Raw genomic sequence first — 18,013 nt, forward strand, 5'->3', positions numbered from 1 at the left:
CATACTTCTATCTTGTTAAATCATCATTATGCGCATTCCTGACCTCTAAATTTTCAATCATGCTCTCCATCCAAAAGATATCTCCTTGCTGGATCATCATCTGCTCTATAAGTCCTTAAAGAGTAAGGGTACTACAAGTATAAGGAATATCCCTACTCCTACTTCCCGTTCTCGATCCAACATAAGATTCATAGGTCTCAATATTTGCTGGTTTAATAGGTTTAAGAGGCTCAATCCTTTCCTCCTCATTTCTAAAATTAACTCATGATTGCTCACATAATGTGAAAATCATGGCAGGGGAATGAATGTTCTTATAGTTAACCCACCAGTCGTCTTACCCATAACAATAGAATAAATGTTCTTATAGAAAATAGAGCCAACATCTATCCTACTCATCTGTTGGATATAGAAGTTCAGGATGGCTCTATCCTTAGTAATTTCTTTATGGTGGTACGTAGGTATCATTCTAGTAGATATAAATTAATGTCAGGCCTTAGATACTACATTTAACATAGAAGCAGGGAAGTTTACCTTAGCGTTGCTCTTTACCTTCCAAGCTCCTCTCCCATCAGTGAGAAATGAAATAACTTTATCCAAGGCCTCATTCGTAGCAGATAATTTGTTGTACTCACACTGATATGCTCCATGTAACTGATAAAATTTGTTGATCCTCCTTGAGGTGAATTCATCTATTTTACCACGAATATAGACGTGGTCATCAGAAGTCCCCATATAGTTGGTATAAAAATCCTTGGCTATGCTAATCATAGCCTCGGTAGTAAAGTAACTGAAATTCTCCCACTATCGAGCAACAATCAATCTCTCAACTTCAGCACCCTAATTTTTGAACCCTTGATCCTGAATTATTTTCTTTGTATTAAGTATACTATTGCAATGAGTGTTGGCTTTGAAGTTGACGAGTCTTTGGTCATCATGTTCAAATTTCCTTTTTCTTATGCTCATCCTTGGTGCCATTGCATATTTCAAGAAAAATGATAAAATCCAAATAAATTTTGAAAATTCCAAAAATCGCAATGTGGAACGTTCTGAACATAAATCTATTAAGTAAGAGTTCTTCACCAAAGGATTTTCTCAAAAAAATTCTAAAAAATTTAAAAATTTTGGATCTCGATATTGCAGGAGAAATCCATGGGGAAAACCAAAAATATTGAGTTCAAAGTCTAGCTCTTACCGAGAGAAGATGAAATCTAAACTTCTTTTATCTTCTAATCCCCTCAAATCCAAGTTTTTGCAAGCCCTAGGGATGTAAACCGAAGGTTGAAGGTGACTAAAGGGGTAAAAATGACGTTTTTACTGTGCAAATCACAAAATTTTATGGTATTTGAGGGCTTTTGAGTCTCGGCAGTCGTCGACACCAGAGCCGAAAATTTCAATTTTTTGCCTTTTCACAATTTCAGTTGTTTCCAATTCACTCCAACGTCTAATTAGTCTTTTTAAACAATAATATTCATCCTTAAATAGTCCATAAACAAGTTTTTTTTGCGAACAACACAAAAGCAAATTTTATATATGAAATTCTAAATTTTTACAAACATAGATTTTCAATCCTATTAACACATACATAAAACAAATCATACCATAATTCAACGTCAAAATCAAATCACAACACTAGAATGCTAAAAACTAAACTATACACACAATCAAATTGATATGAGTCTCAAAGCAAAGCAAATACAACTCAAATACATTAAAATCACAATTAATTTTATACATTAGAAAGTCTAACTCCCTCAATTACTCCTCTTCATCTTCAGCACTGTCTCCTCCTCTAATATCTCCCATAGACGGATGATGCATGTACAAATTGTAGAATGTTGGTACGGAAATGGATGAGTCAAATTTTCTTCGATCCATTCATTCTTCTTGAACATCTATACTAAACTTACTTCAATTCGCCCCGTATGATCAAATTGTTCCTTCATCCTCCAATCTAAGTGATCAAAAGTATCAAAAATATTTCCTATTGCATTTATGATGTTTTGAAGTTCACTTTCCGCCTTCTTTATTTTCTTCTCCAAAACTCGTGAATTTCCAACTGTACATGGCATTAAGGGTTTTGAAGCATGTGATGATTGATCGAAGATAATGTCCAACGCTTCATTTCTATTCCCAATATATATTCCCAATATAGTTTGCATTTTGCATCAATATGATCCATGGGCTTCCAGGGTAATAACACTTTCTGCCAACTTTCATACGGTACTTGAATTGACTGTAAAGTAAGAAGATCGTTGAAGAATGCCCTAAAATAAATTTAACAATAATTGATCCCACATAAATGGGTTTTCCCATTTGAATAAAATAGATAAAAATTGCACTTTCCTTTGTAACTTTACTAATTCTCATTATAGGGAGTAATTTCGCAGAGATGAATAAATGTCATTATTTAAATATCGGATTTAGCAGAGAAGTGGAGAAACTAACGCACCCATCATCTCTGATTTCCCAATTATCACTTTCATCCATCAGAAATAGGCACACATCATAAATCGAATCCTTCGTTGGAATAAAGTTCACATAGTGACAAATTGGCGCACTTTCTATCATAAACATATCTTTAATTCATGATAGAGTAAATGATACCCACTTACCTCAAAAAAAGATGTCTCCCTGGTTAATTCCATGAAGATTAGCATAGAATTCTTTTATCACTGGAACAACTATTGTAGCAGTAGCGTAACATAGAACTTCCCAACGTCTTTGTTCTATGATTTCCTTAATTTGCGAACTTGGGTTATTAAACCCACGATTGACAAAGCCTATCTCCTTAATATGTTTCTTCTTTATGATGACTTTTTCATATAATTTCTGTGCATCAAAACTAATGAACTTTCTTTGATTGAAAATCCCATATCTTGAAGTGTTTTTGGAATTGGAAGCCATGGATTTTGAAATCTGGAAGTCTTTGGTCTTCCAAAATGGTTTACACGCATTTAAAAAGACTCTTAGGCAGTTATCTTGAAGAAAAATCCCCCCAAAGTCCGCCAAAAACTCCCCAAACTGCCAAAACTACATTGGGCACTATCGGCGCCCCTACTGGCGCCGTCAGTACCAGAGCTAAATTTGCGTTCGTTTTGTTTTTTGGTTTAATTTATTTCCAAATTTTCAGCCAATACTATCATTTGTCTTGATTTATGCTATATAAGATTGTGTAGGATTCTAAGGTATTATCAACTCCTAATACAATAGAGCAATTGTAAAACAATATACTAAAAATAACTAAGATATATATGGGTTGCCTCTCATAAAGCACTTGGTTTAAAGCACTTGGTTTAACAAAGCACTTGGTTTAACGTCATCAGCCAGACGCATCAATGTTTATTCAGGATGACTCAATATCAAGATCTCTTTAAATTGTGGCATGTGCCCTTCATAATAATGTTTTAATCGATGCCCATTAACTTTAAATATCTTTCCAGTTTTAGGATCCTCAATAACAACAGCTCCATAATGATAGACTTTGATCACATTGAATGGTCCTAACCATATAGACTTCAGTTTTCCTGGAAAAATTCTCAATCTAGTATTATATAATAGAACTTCTTGTCCAGGTTCAAATTTCTTTCTTATAATATTTCGATCGTGCCATATTTTCATTTTCTTTTTATAGATCTTTGCATTATCATATGCTTCATTTCTAATCTCTTCAAGCTCATTGAGTTGCAATAATCTTTTCTCACCAGCATCTTTTAAATTAAAATTGAATTCCTTAATAGCTCAATTTCCTTTATGTTCTAACTCCACTGGTAAGTAGCATGTTTTACCAAAAATAATTCTATGTGGGAACATTCCAATAGGAGTCTTATAGGCAGTTTCGTATGCCCATAACGCTGTATCTAATCTAGCAGACCAATCCAATTTAACATGATTTACAACTTTTTCTAAAATTCACTTTATTTCACAATTTGATATTTCTGGTAGACCACTAGTTTGGGGATGATAAGCAGTTGAGAATCTATGCATGATATTATATTTTATAATCAATTTCTCAATTCTCTTATTCCTAAAATGAGGATGACAAACCACTAGTATGGGGATGACAAACCGATGACAAACCTCTATCCTCCATGAGTAATAATCACTCCCGGCATTCCATATCTTGTAAAATATTTTTTAATTAAAAATTTTGAACACTTCGAACATTACACTTAGGTACAACAATAGCTTCAATCAATTTGGATACATAATAAACAACATGCAATATATATAAATTTCTAAATGAAGGCATAAATGGTCCTATAAATTCTAATCCCCACACATCAAAAACTAAAAATATTTCCTACTCGAAAATATTTCCTACTCGCTGACACCGGTCACATGTTTTAATATACTCATTAACATCTCTAAAAATAATAGGCCAATAAAATCTAGCTTGAAAAATCTTATGTGCAGTTCTACTAGTTCCAAGTTCCAAAATGACTAGTTCCAAAATGTCCTCCAAATTCAAAATCATGACATTGTTGAATTATTTGTTCAGTTTCTTCGTAAGGCACACATCTTCTAATGATCAAATCTTTACACTATCTATATAAATATGGGTCATCTCAAAAATAGAATTTTGCATCATGAATAAATTTATTTAATTGTTGATTCCTTATATCAGGTGGTCGAATATCACTTACAATATATTCTTTCCATCAATACTATACAATTGTTCATCAGGGAAAGTTTTTAAAATTTTATTTGCAAAATTAGTTAATATTTCTTATTTTAATCAGAAAAATGATCAGTTATTTGATTATCAATTCCTTTTTTATCTACTAGCATAAAATCAAACTCTTGCAGCAGAAGTATCCATCAAATTAATCTTAGTTTAACATCCTTCTTTTGCATCAAATATTTGATAGCAGAATGGTTTGTATGCACTATACATTTAACTCCAATTAAGTGAGATAAAAACTTATTAAAGACATAGAAAATAGCTAATAACTCTCTTTCAGTAGTGGTGTAATTAATTTGAGCATCATTTAGAGTTTTACTAGTATAAAATATTACTTTAAAAACCTTGTCATACCTTTGTCCTAAAATAATTCCAATGACATAATCACTAAAATCACACATTATTTCAAATGGTTTCTTCCAATCAAGTGGAATTATTATAGGAGCAGCGATTAATCTTTCTTTTAATAATTCAAATGTTTTTATGTATTTCTCATTAAAATTAAATTTTGTATCCTTTTTTAAAAGTTGACATCATGGCTTAGTAACTTTTGAAAATTTTTTTATATAACGCCTGTAGAAACTAGCATGTCCTAGAAAACTTCTTACCCCTCTAACCGTAGTAGAGGCAGTAATTTCGCAATAGCTTGAATTTTTGTGGATCTACTTCCATGCCATTTTCAAAAATTTTATGCCTAAGTACAGTTCATCCTGTAACCATAAATTGACTTTTTTCCTAATTTAATACTAAATTTATTTTTTCACATAGTTCCAAAACTTTTTCTAAATTGTTTAAACATAATTCAAACAAAGTGTCAAATACTGAAAAATCATCCATAAATACTTCCACTCCACGTTGAATTAAATTACAAAAAAATTAACATCAGATATCTTTAAAATGTTTCAGGTGTGTTACATAGTCCAAAAGGCATTTTACTAAAAGCAAATGTTACATAAGGGCTTGTAAATGTTGTTTTTTTTATCCTCAAGAGAAATTAGAATTTGATGATGCCCGGTATATCCATCCAGAAAACATTAATATTTGTGCCCAGCCAATCTATCCAACATTTGGTTTAGAAATGTTAAAGTAAAGTGATCTTTCCTGGTGACTGCATTTAATTTTTTATAATCTATACAAATTTGCCAACCAGTAACTTATCTTGTTGATATTAATTCATTTTTCTCATTTACTTCAACTGTCACTCCTCCTTTCTTTGGAACTCAGTGAATGAGACTTACCCAAGTATTATCTGAAATATGCTATATAATTCCAGCATCTAACCATTTTAAGATTTCCTTTTTAACAACTTCTTTCATTATCAAGTTTAATCTCCTTTGAGGATCAGCTTTAGGTTCATCTTGTTCATCCACTAGAATTCTATGCATACAAATTGAAGGATTGATTCCTTTAATATCCGCTAAAGTCCATCCAAAAGCCTTCTTATATCTTTTTAAAGTTTCCACTAATTTTTTCTCTTGAAATTCAGTTAAATCAGAAGATATAATAACATATAATGTAGATGAATAATTGCGCTACACTCTTCACTGAGTACGATGGTCTCATAATCTGCAAACTTCTTTTTCTTGTTTAGTTTATCCTTCATAAATTTCACATAATTTGGCATTTGTTCTCAAGCTTCAACGAAAGGAATATTTATCATTAACTTTTTAAGAATTTCAAAAAATTTTTAAATTGTTTATCTTTATTCTGCTGCTTCAATCATTGAGGAAATGGAGGTGGAGTTTTTTCTAAAGAAATTTTTATTGGTTTATTTGAAGAATATAAATCAGAATATATATCATTGCTGTCTTTTTCAATTTCTACCTTCTCCTTCTCAAGTTCAGTTTCTCTTTGGATCTTTGTCTCCAATTTTTTTCCACTTCGTAATTGAATAACTTCAATTTGCTCCTTACTCTGATCTTTTGAATTAACTTCAAAATTACTAGGAAGAATTTCTGAAGGTTTGTTACTAAGTGCATTAGCAATATGCCCTAATTAATTTTCAATATTTATAATTGAAACTCCTTGACTTTGTATTTGATTTCTCATATTTAACAACAATTCCTCCATAGACAACTCTTCATCTTAACTTGTGAGTTACTATTAAATCCAGGAGGATAATAAGGTCTATAATTAGAATTTTCTTGGTTATTTGAATTTCTTGAGGGGTTCACCGAATTGTTATAAATATTCCAACTAAGATTAGAGTAATTTTTCCATCTAGGATTATAATAATTAGAATAGAGATTATTAGTTCTATTATTTATAAGATTTAGAGTTTCATAAGGTTATTGAGTATTAATTATCTGTTCTAGTGAATTTTCCTTTAACACTGAGGGTGTTTGAGAATAGTAGACTCCAATTTAATCAATCTTCTTTGATATAGTAGTAATTTGGGATGCCAAAATAGAGATTTCATCACAATCATGAATATTATCTACTCTATTTGGATTTATCCATTCAGAGGGCCATTAAAAATTATTAGTAGCCATCTCCTCTATTAAAGAATAAGCTTCATCGAAAAGTTTTGACATTAATGATCCACCTGCAACAGCATCTATAATAGATCTAAATGATCCTACTAATCCATTGTAAAAAGTTTGAATTATTAACTAATCTAATAAAGCATGGTGTGGACACCTTCAAATGAGATCCTTAAATCTTTTCCAAGCTTCAAATATTGATTCCCCTTCGAACTGACAAAAAGATGTAATATCGTTTCTAAGCTTGGCAATTTTTTAGGGTGGAAATATTTAGCCAAAAATTTTTGTGATAGTTCTCCCCAAATTCTGATAAATCCAGGTGCTAACGAATTTAACCAAGCTTTCGAATTTAACCAAGCTTTTTTAACCAAGCTTTAGCTTTGTCCTTTAATGAAAAATAAAAAATTCTAAGCCTGGTAGCATTATTAGACACTCCATCATATTTAAAAGTAGCACATATTTCTAGAAAATTAGTAAAATGTAAGTTTGGATCTTCAGTAGGTGTTATTCCAAATTGATTATTTTGTACCATTTGGATAATATTAGGTTTAAGCTCAAGTGAAGTAGCAGCAACATCAGGATTTTGAATAGTCAAGTGAAGTTCATCTGCTGTAGGATTAACATAATTTCTTAAAGGACTTTGTCGATTTTCATTTTCATTTATTTGATAATCTAAGTTATTCACAATTTTGTTCAAATTTTTAATTTCTTTTTGATGCTTTTGAATTTTTCTAATAATAAGTTCTAACTTTGAATCGTATGGTACTAAACCTTTGGATCCAATACTACGCATAAAAAAAATAATAAGCAATAGTAAAAACTTTTAAAAATACTCCTAAGTTTTTGTTAATTTTTTTTATAATTTATGATTTTTTTATTTTTTTGATTATTATTATTATTATTATTATTATCAATTATATATATATATATATATATATATATCTTTATCTATAAATTTCACAATTTTTAATTTTTTTTATATAAATTTCCTAATTTACCTAATTTACCAAATTTATTTAATTTATCGTTACCTTTCCCGAAAACGGTGCCAAAAACTTTATCCAGAAATTATATGGCGCCAAAAACTTGATTGTCAAATTATAGATGTGTAAAATTAGTGAAGTTGACTCCTCTTTGCAACAATGTGAAAACTTGATTCGTTATTTATGAATAAGAAATTGAAGTAATTAATGTTGGGATTCTACGCAAGTAAACGTATCGTTATCAAGTAATACAATACTTTCTGATTAAGCCCCAAATATCGATCCCACGAGGAATGTGTAAGCTTGTAATGGAAATTGAAATCAGGAAATTCACAACGATAAAGAAAATCTACTACACTAATTTGAAATGTTTAGGGTGCTGTCATAACTAAATTACCAACTACTAGCAAAATTGTAAACCAAAACTAAGAAATTAATATTAAATTATCTTTATATTTTTGTTACGAAGTTATCAAATATGAGAAAACATCTTTCCCACTACAATAAGTTTTTAGTTAAATGAGAGAAGTAAATGGATTGAATTTGTATTGTGCCAAATCAGAGCAGTTTTAATTCACTACCCTCGGTCAACTGTTATAGAGAATCTTTGGCTAATCCTAGGTTTAGTCCCTAATTTGTGGTTAGGTTGGGAGGATACTAGCTCTCACTTCAGAGCACCCACTTCCCTTCTGCTGAAGGCTAACTCTTGCTTCAGTTCTTAAACACTAAGACCAAATTAGGGATTTTAGTCTGTCACCCTAAAATCTTAAACTCTTTACCCAATAATGTATAATTTCCCATTTATTTGCACCCAATTCCATGAATGAAACTCTCCTTTGTGGAATTGAATGTGATTCTCACTTTGTTGTAGAAATCATACTTATTTTCCTAGATCGTATGTTTCACAACAGATTTTAACATTTCAATTGGTCAGATCAAAAAGTAAATTAAGAACGGAGTGAAAGAAAATCATCACAATTTTATTTTCAATTTTAAAATGGCACATTCAAATTATCTCTTCATTTCACCATATCTTAGAGTATGGAGAAAGACAAAAAAGACTACTTAGAACTCATGAAAAAGATACAACAAAACACGAATTTCATAAATAAAAAAAACTTTATACAATAATAATAAATAAATACCACTTATCTGTAACGCTTCCTCAAAGCAAATCCCTTGAAGCTCCTCTTGAGTCTCTTTCTCTCTTTACGAGACTCTTGATTCTCTCTTAGAAGATGTAAGGATGAAGAAATCTCTCACTTCTCTCCCTCTCTAACAACTCTTAGAGGAGAAATCACACTTAAACTCACCACGAAAACTCAAAGAACTGACTCAAGACTCAACACACAACACAATACACACGATGGAACAATAGTGGGAAATGATGAGACACTAAGGGACTTATTTTTTTGATTAATTTTCACTCTAAATAGAGCATAATGTCGGTTTTTCAAGAGATGTGTGAAGTAACTCTTCAAAAAGCATCCAGATTCATCTAATCCTCTAGAAATTCGCCCAACACCGACATTGGTGCCATCGACGCCCACGCTGGCGTCGTCGGTGCCAGTGGCCCGAAATTGATTTGGAGCTCTCTGTAAAATGGCGTCGTTGGTGCCCCCACTGTTCTAGACTCCTTCCTTCAGGCTAGCGTCGTTGACGTCCTTACTGGCGCCATCGACACTGAGTATTTCTCTCCAAAACGTCATTTTGACTCTAAATTCCATCATTTTTGCTTTCTTTTTGCTCTAAATGCTAAAAATAATCAACCTGCAATAAAACATGAACAATACCTTCCTTTAAAGTGTAATATCAAAAAAAAATGAGTCCAAAATATAGGTCTAAAATTGCATAGATTTTTCGTGCATCAGCTACCCATAGCTAGCTGTGCGAACAGGCTGCCTAAGTTCATCTAATGTAGGAACATCGACGTGGATGCAATGGTGTCTGTCGGTTGAGAATCTTTTGGTAACTTAGTTGGGTGGTCGTTGGGGCAACTGTGGGGTGCTAGCGGATTATCAAGGGGAGCCTTCTGGGAGCAGGTTCCCCGAGAATCTCCTCCACAGGCAACGGTCGGGCGCTCTACAAAATTAGACTATCTGAGGACCCTTGAACTGGTACATTATTTGGATCTGCAATGCCTGTATCTCTTACTGTATGTCCTGACATGCCATCTCTCTGTTGACTTTTGTGGGCATTGTTTCTCTCTGCAGGAATCCTCTTCATAATTGGCTCCGCTTCTCATCTGGGGTATGTCCCCGCTCACCGCACCACCTTTCAGAATGTTGAATGTTCAATTGTTTTTTGTGAAAACACTGCTCAAGAGTTAGAACCGAGAGGAGGATGAGGAGAGAGAGAGAGAGAGAGAGAGAGAGAGCGTAAAGTGATTAAATAACTCTCCGCAGAGAAATTGGGAGAGGAACCTTTATTTGTTCTTTTGTCTCCTATTTATAGATGTGTATTTGTACAATTACAAAAAGAATGTAATAGTTATGAAAACCATTCTTAATGCAATTTAATCGTGAGAATTTGTTATCAAATTTATATTACAATTTGAATTCAAATGTGGCGGGAACGCGCTTGAATTCGGTCTATTGTGGTGATCGTGCCTGTTGATGTAAATGCTCGGTCGGTCGATATGGTGTGTTCGGACGCTCTTACGAAAATATTAGGCGGTCAGAGACTGTATGCATGGCTAACCGGTTGAATCCCTCACCATAATGTGTCAGGTGGCTCCGATTGAGCTGTCGGTTGTTGAATGATCGACTTGGATCACGTTCTTGTAGCTTGATGCATCGATTGTGTAGCCATCATCCTGAGCCACTCGATTGCTTTGAGATTTGTGTCGATAATTTTGGTGCAAACACATATGTATCAGAGTTATTGCTTTATATTTATAATGCGTTCATAAATTTCTGATTTACAAGATGTAATTTCTAAAATAAATATATGACAATATGGAGGATAAAAACAAATCATAAAATTCTTTAACCAAATTCTTTATGTATTTACATATCTATCACTTAATTATTCATATATACATATCTACCACTTAAATCATTAATATTACATGAATAATATCATCAATATTATCTTTTTAAAAGGATTTTTTTACATGCCAACGATCCAAAATATTAAGAATAAAATTTTAATTACACAAATTTTAAATAAAAAAATTGTAATAATTTTTTTTCAATCTAATGACTCATTTACCCATTAGTGATGGCTTTCTTTAACAAATTTTGGGTGGTTAAAATCTTATATTTAAAATTTTAGATGGTTAAAATATTATATTTGAAATTTGAGTTATTAAAATGTTTTATTCAATATTTTGGGTATTAGTTATGTAAAATTTCATTTAAAAAATGGAATATACATTTTCTGTCATGTAAATATTAAGAATAAGACATGTAAATGTTCAAAAATTATGTGGTATGACTGTATATTCTCATAAGTAAACTAAAGAACCTCAATAAACGAGTACCTTCCTTAAAGAATAAATGTATCTTCAAATGAATAGTTTTGAATGAATGAATGAACCACAGGTAGCGGACTACCAAATTCCACCTGAGTCCAATGTACAGCCAGGGAACACGGAGCTTTTTTTCCCTCACATTACTCCGTCGTCCGGAAAGAAGATATGAGCTCGCAGAAAGCCCGACCCGACTGCGTCTGGTCCCGATTGACAACGAAAGGATGAGCAAGAAGCTGCTCAACTGTCCACCGTTTCCTCGATTCCTTCTGCAAACATCGTGATATGAAGTCCCGGAAGTCGCCCGAGACCGTATCCGGCATCTCAGGCATTTCGCTAAAGCAAATCGCACACATCAGCGTCGCCCAATCAGGCCGCTGCCCTGGAGAAAGCAGAGGAAAGTGGCCGAGGCGGAGCTCGAGCACGGTAAGCCCCAAACTCCATACATCGGCCGCGAAAGCGTCGTAGTTTCCCCCATAGGACTCCGGATCGAACCTTTCCGGACTCATATAAGCTGAGGTACCGACGTATGAGACACAGGTGTCGAATGATTGGTGAATAATCTTGCTAACCCCGAAGTCGGCGATCTTGATCTCACCGGCGGCGTTGACGAGAAGGTTGCCTGGCTTAATGTCGCGGTGCACAATCTGGTGAGAATGTAGGTAGGAGAGGCCAAGAAGAACCTGACGGGAGATTGCGGCTATTGCGGCTTCCGTGAAGGGGCGTCTACCACGAGCGTGAAGGAGAGATTCGAGGGATCCTATGTCCATGTACTCAAGTAGCAGGGCAATGTCGCCGGAAGGGGTGGAGAAGACGTCATCGCAGCGGACGATGGTGGGGGAATCTGCAAATCGATGGATGTCGATCTCGCGGGAAATCTGCCGGCGGCGGATGGATTCATTGGCGGAGAGAGTTTTGAGAGCATAGAGGACGCCTGTAAGGCGATGACGAACCAGGTAAACATTCCCACTGTTACCATGGCCGAGAATCTTGATCTTGTCCAAATCGGAGAGGAAGGGCCGCGGGGGAGGATTTAGGACTGAGGGCGGGCAGCAATCTAGAGGGCGGGCAGCAATGGTGGAGGTTGGGATCGGGAGTTCGAGTGTTAGAGTTTGGTATGGGAGCCTTCGCTCTCGGATTACTGCCATTAAGGTTTAGTATTTTGTAATTTGGAATTGTTTTTTATTAGATTAGACAAATGAAGGAAGGTTAATTTATAGAGTGATTTAGTTAATGCAGTTGTTGTATCAGAGTGGAGGATTCAGAGAGATTTTGGTGACCATTGCTGACTTCTGAAATTTGTACAGATTGTTCAATTTGATCCTGAATGGCCTCGCACGGCTTGGTCGTTTGTGGAGGGAGGAATGGTGAAGTTTAAAACGGTAAGCGTATTTGGATACGGGATATGGAATATCAGAGAACGTATATTCGGACGAAGTACTCTGCCGGGTGGCGGACGGTATGGGAAGTATGGTGAGGGAATGTGTCCTTTTGAGGCAAACGTGCGCTAACAGAAGGCGGCCTAGGCCCTTATTATCATTATTTTTGAGGTGAGCACAAAATATATTATTTTTATCTGGGGTGTATCCTGCTATGGTTGTCCGGAAGTAGTTGCTTCTCTCCACTCTTTTGTAGGGATATTTGCGTACGATAGCTAATAGGAGGAAGCTACGTTTGCATCGGCTGCCCAACCTCAAAATAAATAATTTTTTTTTTGTCGCGCGTGACCCGTTGACCCGACCTGCTACTGTAACTCGATTGTAAGCTATTCCTCCCGCGGTCAGCCTCCTGAAATGCGCATGTAAACTCGTTGTTACCCGGTTGTAACCTTCCAGTAGTACCACACATGTAACCTGAATGAAGCTTCCCTGTAAAGTCGTCGCCGCGGAACAATCTAGCGTACCCTTCTTGTAACTTGAATGTAATTGCGATGTAACAGACTTCTAAATCTGTCGATCTGGAACCGCGCGTGTAACTTTCTTGTAACCCTTTGTAACCCTCATGTAACCCTTTGTAACCTATTAACCCGTGGTAAAAATTAAAAAACCAACATAGTAAGAAATCATATTCGAAAAATAGGGATTCACACGTCGCTAGGGTTCCTTCATCGTTTTCCTTTTCACGGTTAGGGTTTAGGGTTTCAGATTGCTTTTGTGAGGGAAGAGTAAAATGGAAGATAAGGAGGCGACTACGAAGACCTTGGAAGAGCCCAATGTTGCGGATTTAAGACAGGCTGATCAGCCGAAATGCGAGAAGGCAACACTTATGGCGAAGGGTGGTCGTAAGCAGTCGAAGAAGGAGGACAATGAATCAATTAATCACACTTAAACCATTTAGAAGTATTATTTAGATTATGTTTTCTGATTCATTTATTTTGGTTAATGGTGATATCGTGTGGTTATGAAGAACTTTGTCAACACATTAGTCAACACATTATATTCCACTCCACTTTTAATACATTAAAAACTCCTTCCTAAAAAGAACAATAATCATGCTTTTATATTTGTCAACAGAGATCTTCATTTTGGAAAGCTTGATTAATGGTGTTAAATGAATTTTAAATGAAGACTTTTTATCGTCAAACGGATATATATTTGATACTAAACTATTCTACTGTAATCTTGTAGGTTTTTAAATGCGAAAGCAATGAATTGTAGATGTTGTCTATTTGCTGTACGAGAAGTTATCGATAAGGTCCGACCAAAAGTTGACGATGACACATGGAATAAATTGGAAGCCATGAGTTTGACTCAATTTTTTGATCTCCCTCCGTACCCTCAGGATCATATTCCGACGATGCATATAATAAATTGTTGGGACTTTATCGAATGACATTCAACTTGGGAGGAAAAGTGCTCAAACTTGATTCATATGAAGTTCCACTCCTGATAGGCATGCCCAATAGAGGGTTTCCTGTATGCTGGAGCAATGCTCCGCCTGGTAGTATGGATGCGAGACATATAAAGATCGCACTACTAAACTTTTTACAATGGGAGTCCTCTCATAATCTTTTGCAATTATTATTCAAGTTTTTAATTTTAATTTTGCTTTTTTCCTTCAAGCAACTTTAGAGTGTCGAAAGAATTGTCTTTTATCTACGAGAATGTAGAAACTTTTTCAGCGTATAATTGGTCAGCTACATGATGTGGATTTCTGGTCGAGCCACTGAATGTTTGTGCCACGAAAATAAGGAAGGATCAGTCACTGGGTTATATTATTGGTTTTGTCTTTCTTCTATCGATTTGTGTACTGCACATAACTTTTAAAAGTTCCTTTCATAAGTTTAGACATAACAGTGAATTATTTTATCTTGTTTAACACAACTCTGGTTTTATGAACACATGTTCTTAGCCCTCCCAGCATTGCTTGAGGCTAGACCATAAATGCTAAGGTGGTCAAATATGAGGTGGAATACTGTAAAGATTCAACTAGCCTTTGAGAGGCTCAGATATGCCCAGGTGAGTTATTTAGTTCCTTAATCCATAAAATTTGTTATGTTCACGTGATACTTTGATTGAATTTGATTATATGTAATGCATTGCAAGTTTATGATTATTTCCTTGAAATAAAAGATAGCGAGGATCGTTTATTTGGCCCTTCACTTCAAGAACCATCCATTTTTTTATTTTTATTTTGTTGTCTCCTTGCCTGAGAACCTTTACCAATCAATATGTCTTCAATATCCAATGACAGTTTCTTCATGGACTCCTTCATGTGCTGCTCAATTTCTGGATTTCCCTTTACTTTTTTGGTAATTTGATATGCAATTTTTTGCATGTGTGTTTCGAATATTAGGTCGCCTTTAATATCATTTGACGTTTGTGACTGCTGAAGATGCATGTATCTATAACTATTATATACATCTCTTTTTGCATTTTCAGACCATCTCAATAGGAGATATTTATCGGGTATCTTCCTAATATGTAGAAAGTTCAGAACTCGTAGAGGGTGTGCGCATAATATTCCCATCATTTAGAACTTTCTGTAGCTACACTGAATATCTAAACTCATTTTGTCGAAATTAACTACCCAAGTAGTGTTTGTTCTGTGATCATCTTCTTAATGAAAAATTTATTTTCAGAGTTTGAAGAGGCATGAAATTGAAGACCACGTGAACCATGTATAAACTCTTCCTCAAATATTGTGTACAGTTTCCTTGAGTAAAATGCAGCTGTCTGTTTCAGTATTGGGCTGCTTTTCAAGAAAAGAGAAATTACATATTGATCACACTTGAAATCCTCGTCATTTCGTTACGTCTCCATGTTCTCATGACATTTTCAATGCCTAAAAAATAATCTGTAATAGAATTAGTGGGCTTTGAGACACCGTGACAAATGTTATTTCTTGACTCACTTCTTTGGGTCGATAAAATTCCCATTCCAAATACATTCTTATTAAAGGCTGTAGACCGCTTTTGTTTGTTCTTGCACATCTCATCTAGCCACACATTGCTGTGTATATTACAAATCTCAATCATAACCTCCCATGTATCATCAAACTCTTATTCAGACTTGCATTTGCCCAAAAATTTATAAAAAAGTTCACTAACTGTCTTATTCACCACCCTGTAATGAACCTTTGTAGGCAATTTATTGTATATGTGTTACTGACATAATCTATGTCATGTAATTGACAAAATATTTGCTATGACTCAACCCATTGTCTAATCTTGATCGGTGTAGATTGTTATTGGATGATTATCACCTATAATACGAATAAAATTTTGAAAAATCCATTTAAATGAGTCCACCATCTCCTCTGACAAGAATTCGACTCCAAAGAGAGCATTCTGTCAATTGTGGTTAACACCAACAATAGGAGCATAACATAAGTTATTAACATAAGTTATATTTATTTAAACATAAGTTATATTTATTTATTCTATAGCTCATATAAAAATTAATGATATCTCCAAAGCAATCATAATCAAGCCTGGAGGTCTCGTCGTTCCAAAAGAAGCTCATCAGCCTACCACTCTCATCAGTTTCAAAATCCCATTCAAACATGCTATCCTCAACACGTCTCTCTGCGAGCAACTGCAATAAAGCATTGACATCACCATTTTCAATTCTACATCTCCTCTCTCTTTGAATGAAATTGAAAGCATCTGTCTTTGTACATTCCAGGTTCTCTACACCCCCAACTTCTTTGGCTAGAAACTTAAATACATCTTTAGATCTTATCCCTGACTATGTCATCCACCTAAGCACATCTGCATTGGCTTCACTTATTTGCTGGAACGCAACAGGTGTTTTTCACCAGGGTTCGCTAATGAGTGGTTATGAGATTCAATGAATTTTTTGACAGTCCAATTGTCTTCCTCGTCAACTGCATATTGAATCATTACAGGGCAACAACTTCTTGTGTCTGCTCTTTTGTATTTAACAGTTTCTATGATCTTCAGTTCTTTCTTGAAACCTACTTTTCCACATACGAATTAATTCGTCTTAATATATTTGGAGTTAGGCCAAAACGTAGCGTGCTCCTTACGAATAATAAATCCAATATGATGAACGTAAGTACAATATACTTCATAAGTTTCTTTCTCATTGTGGACTATCATTTGAAGTAATATATTTGTTGTTTGCTCAGTATATATAGCTTCACTCTCACCCAACTGCAACAAATATAATAAAATGTTAAGCTCAATAAACAGATAAAAAAATAAGCCCTAAACACTCATATATCTCTTCCATAATAAGGATTCATTAGTTTTATTCACTATTTTTACAAAACCCAAATCTCTACAAACATATCTCAACAAACATACAAATCCAAAAATACTGCTAGATCATAAAAATAAGAAGACCATAACAACAAACGATATTATTATAACAACTGAAGTAGTGTCTAAAAAAAAAACATAAAAAAAAAATAAATCCAAACACACCTTCACTTTAACATCTACTTGTTCACTCTTGGCAGGACAACTCTCTTCCTCTCCTTCCGCTTCGTAGATAAAATGGAAGTTTGTGTTTCTGTAGTTTATCTTGAACTTCAACAGGTTCAGGTGCCGCTGCAGTAGAAAATGACGTCCGAAATTATAGAATATGACCAATGTCGGCACTATTTTTGGTGTGGGGTTTGCCCGTAAGAAGCTGTCGGTCATCGAAATTGAAATCCCGTTGCCTGCTTCGGAAGGACGTTTAAAAAGTTGGGTTTTGAAAAAGATGAAGCAAACTGACCTCATAATTTTTATAGTTTAGATGAAAGAGCGCTTTACCTCAAATTTTGTATCTATCCCGAAGGATGAACACAAGAATTGAGGGTAAGGCTCGATCAAATAAACTAAAGAAAGTTATGACATCCGTTTGGTCTGCGAAACCAATGTATTGGCCGACAAGTTCCCCTATTTAATATAAGGAATTAAATAGGGTTTATATTATGTTGGGTT

General features: G+C 34.5%; 1 protein-coding gene across 1 annotated transcript; it reads right to left on the reverse strand.

The window, feature by feature from the left end:
• Positions 1–11,747: 11,747 nt before the first annotated feature.
• LOC110037008 (mitogen-activated protein kinase kinase 9-like) lies at positions 11,748–12,871 on the reverse strand. The gene has a single exon (XM_020741571.1). The coding sequence runs from the start codon at positions 12,765–12,767 to the stop codon at positions 11,763–11,765; it is 1,005 nt and encodes a 334-aa protein (XP_020597230.1). The 5' UTR covers positions 12,768–12,871; the 3' UTR covers positions 11,748–11,762.
• Between the last annotated feature and the right edge of the window lie 5,142 nt (positions 12,872–18,013).

This window comes from Phalaenopsis equestris, unplaced genomic scaffold, assembly GCF_001263595.1.
Source record: "Phalaenopsis equestris unplaced genomic scaffold, ASM126359v1 Scaffold213847, whole genome shotgun sequence".
Classification (NCBI taxonomy): domain Eukaryota; kingdom Viridiplantae; phylum Streptophyta; class Magnoliopsida; order Asparagales; family Orchidaceae; genus Phalaenopsis; species Phalaenopsis equestris.

Coding starts and splice junctions, on each gene's coding strand:
- LOC110037008 (XM_020741571.1), bottom strand. CDS start 12,767: ATGGCAGTAATCCGAGAGCGAAGGCTCCCATACCAAACTCTAACACTC.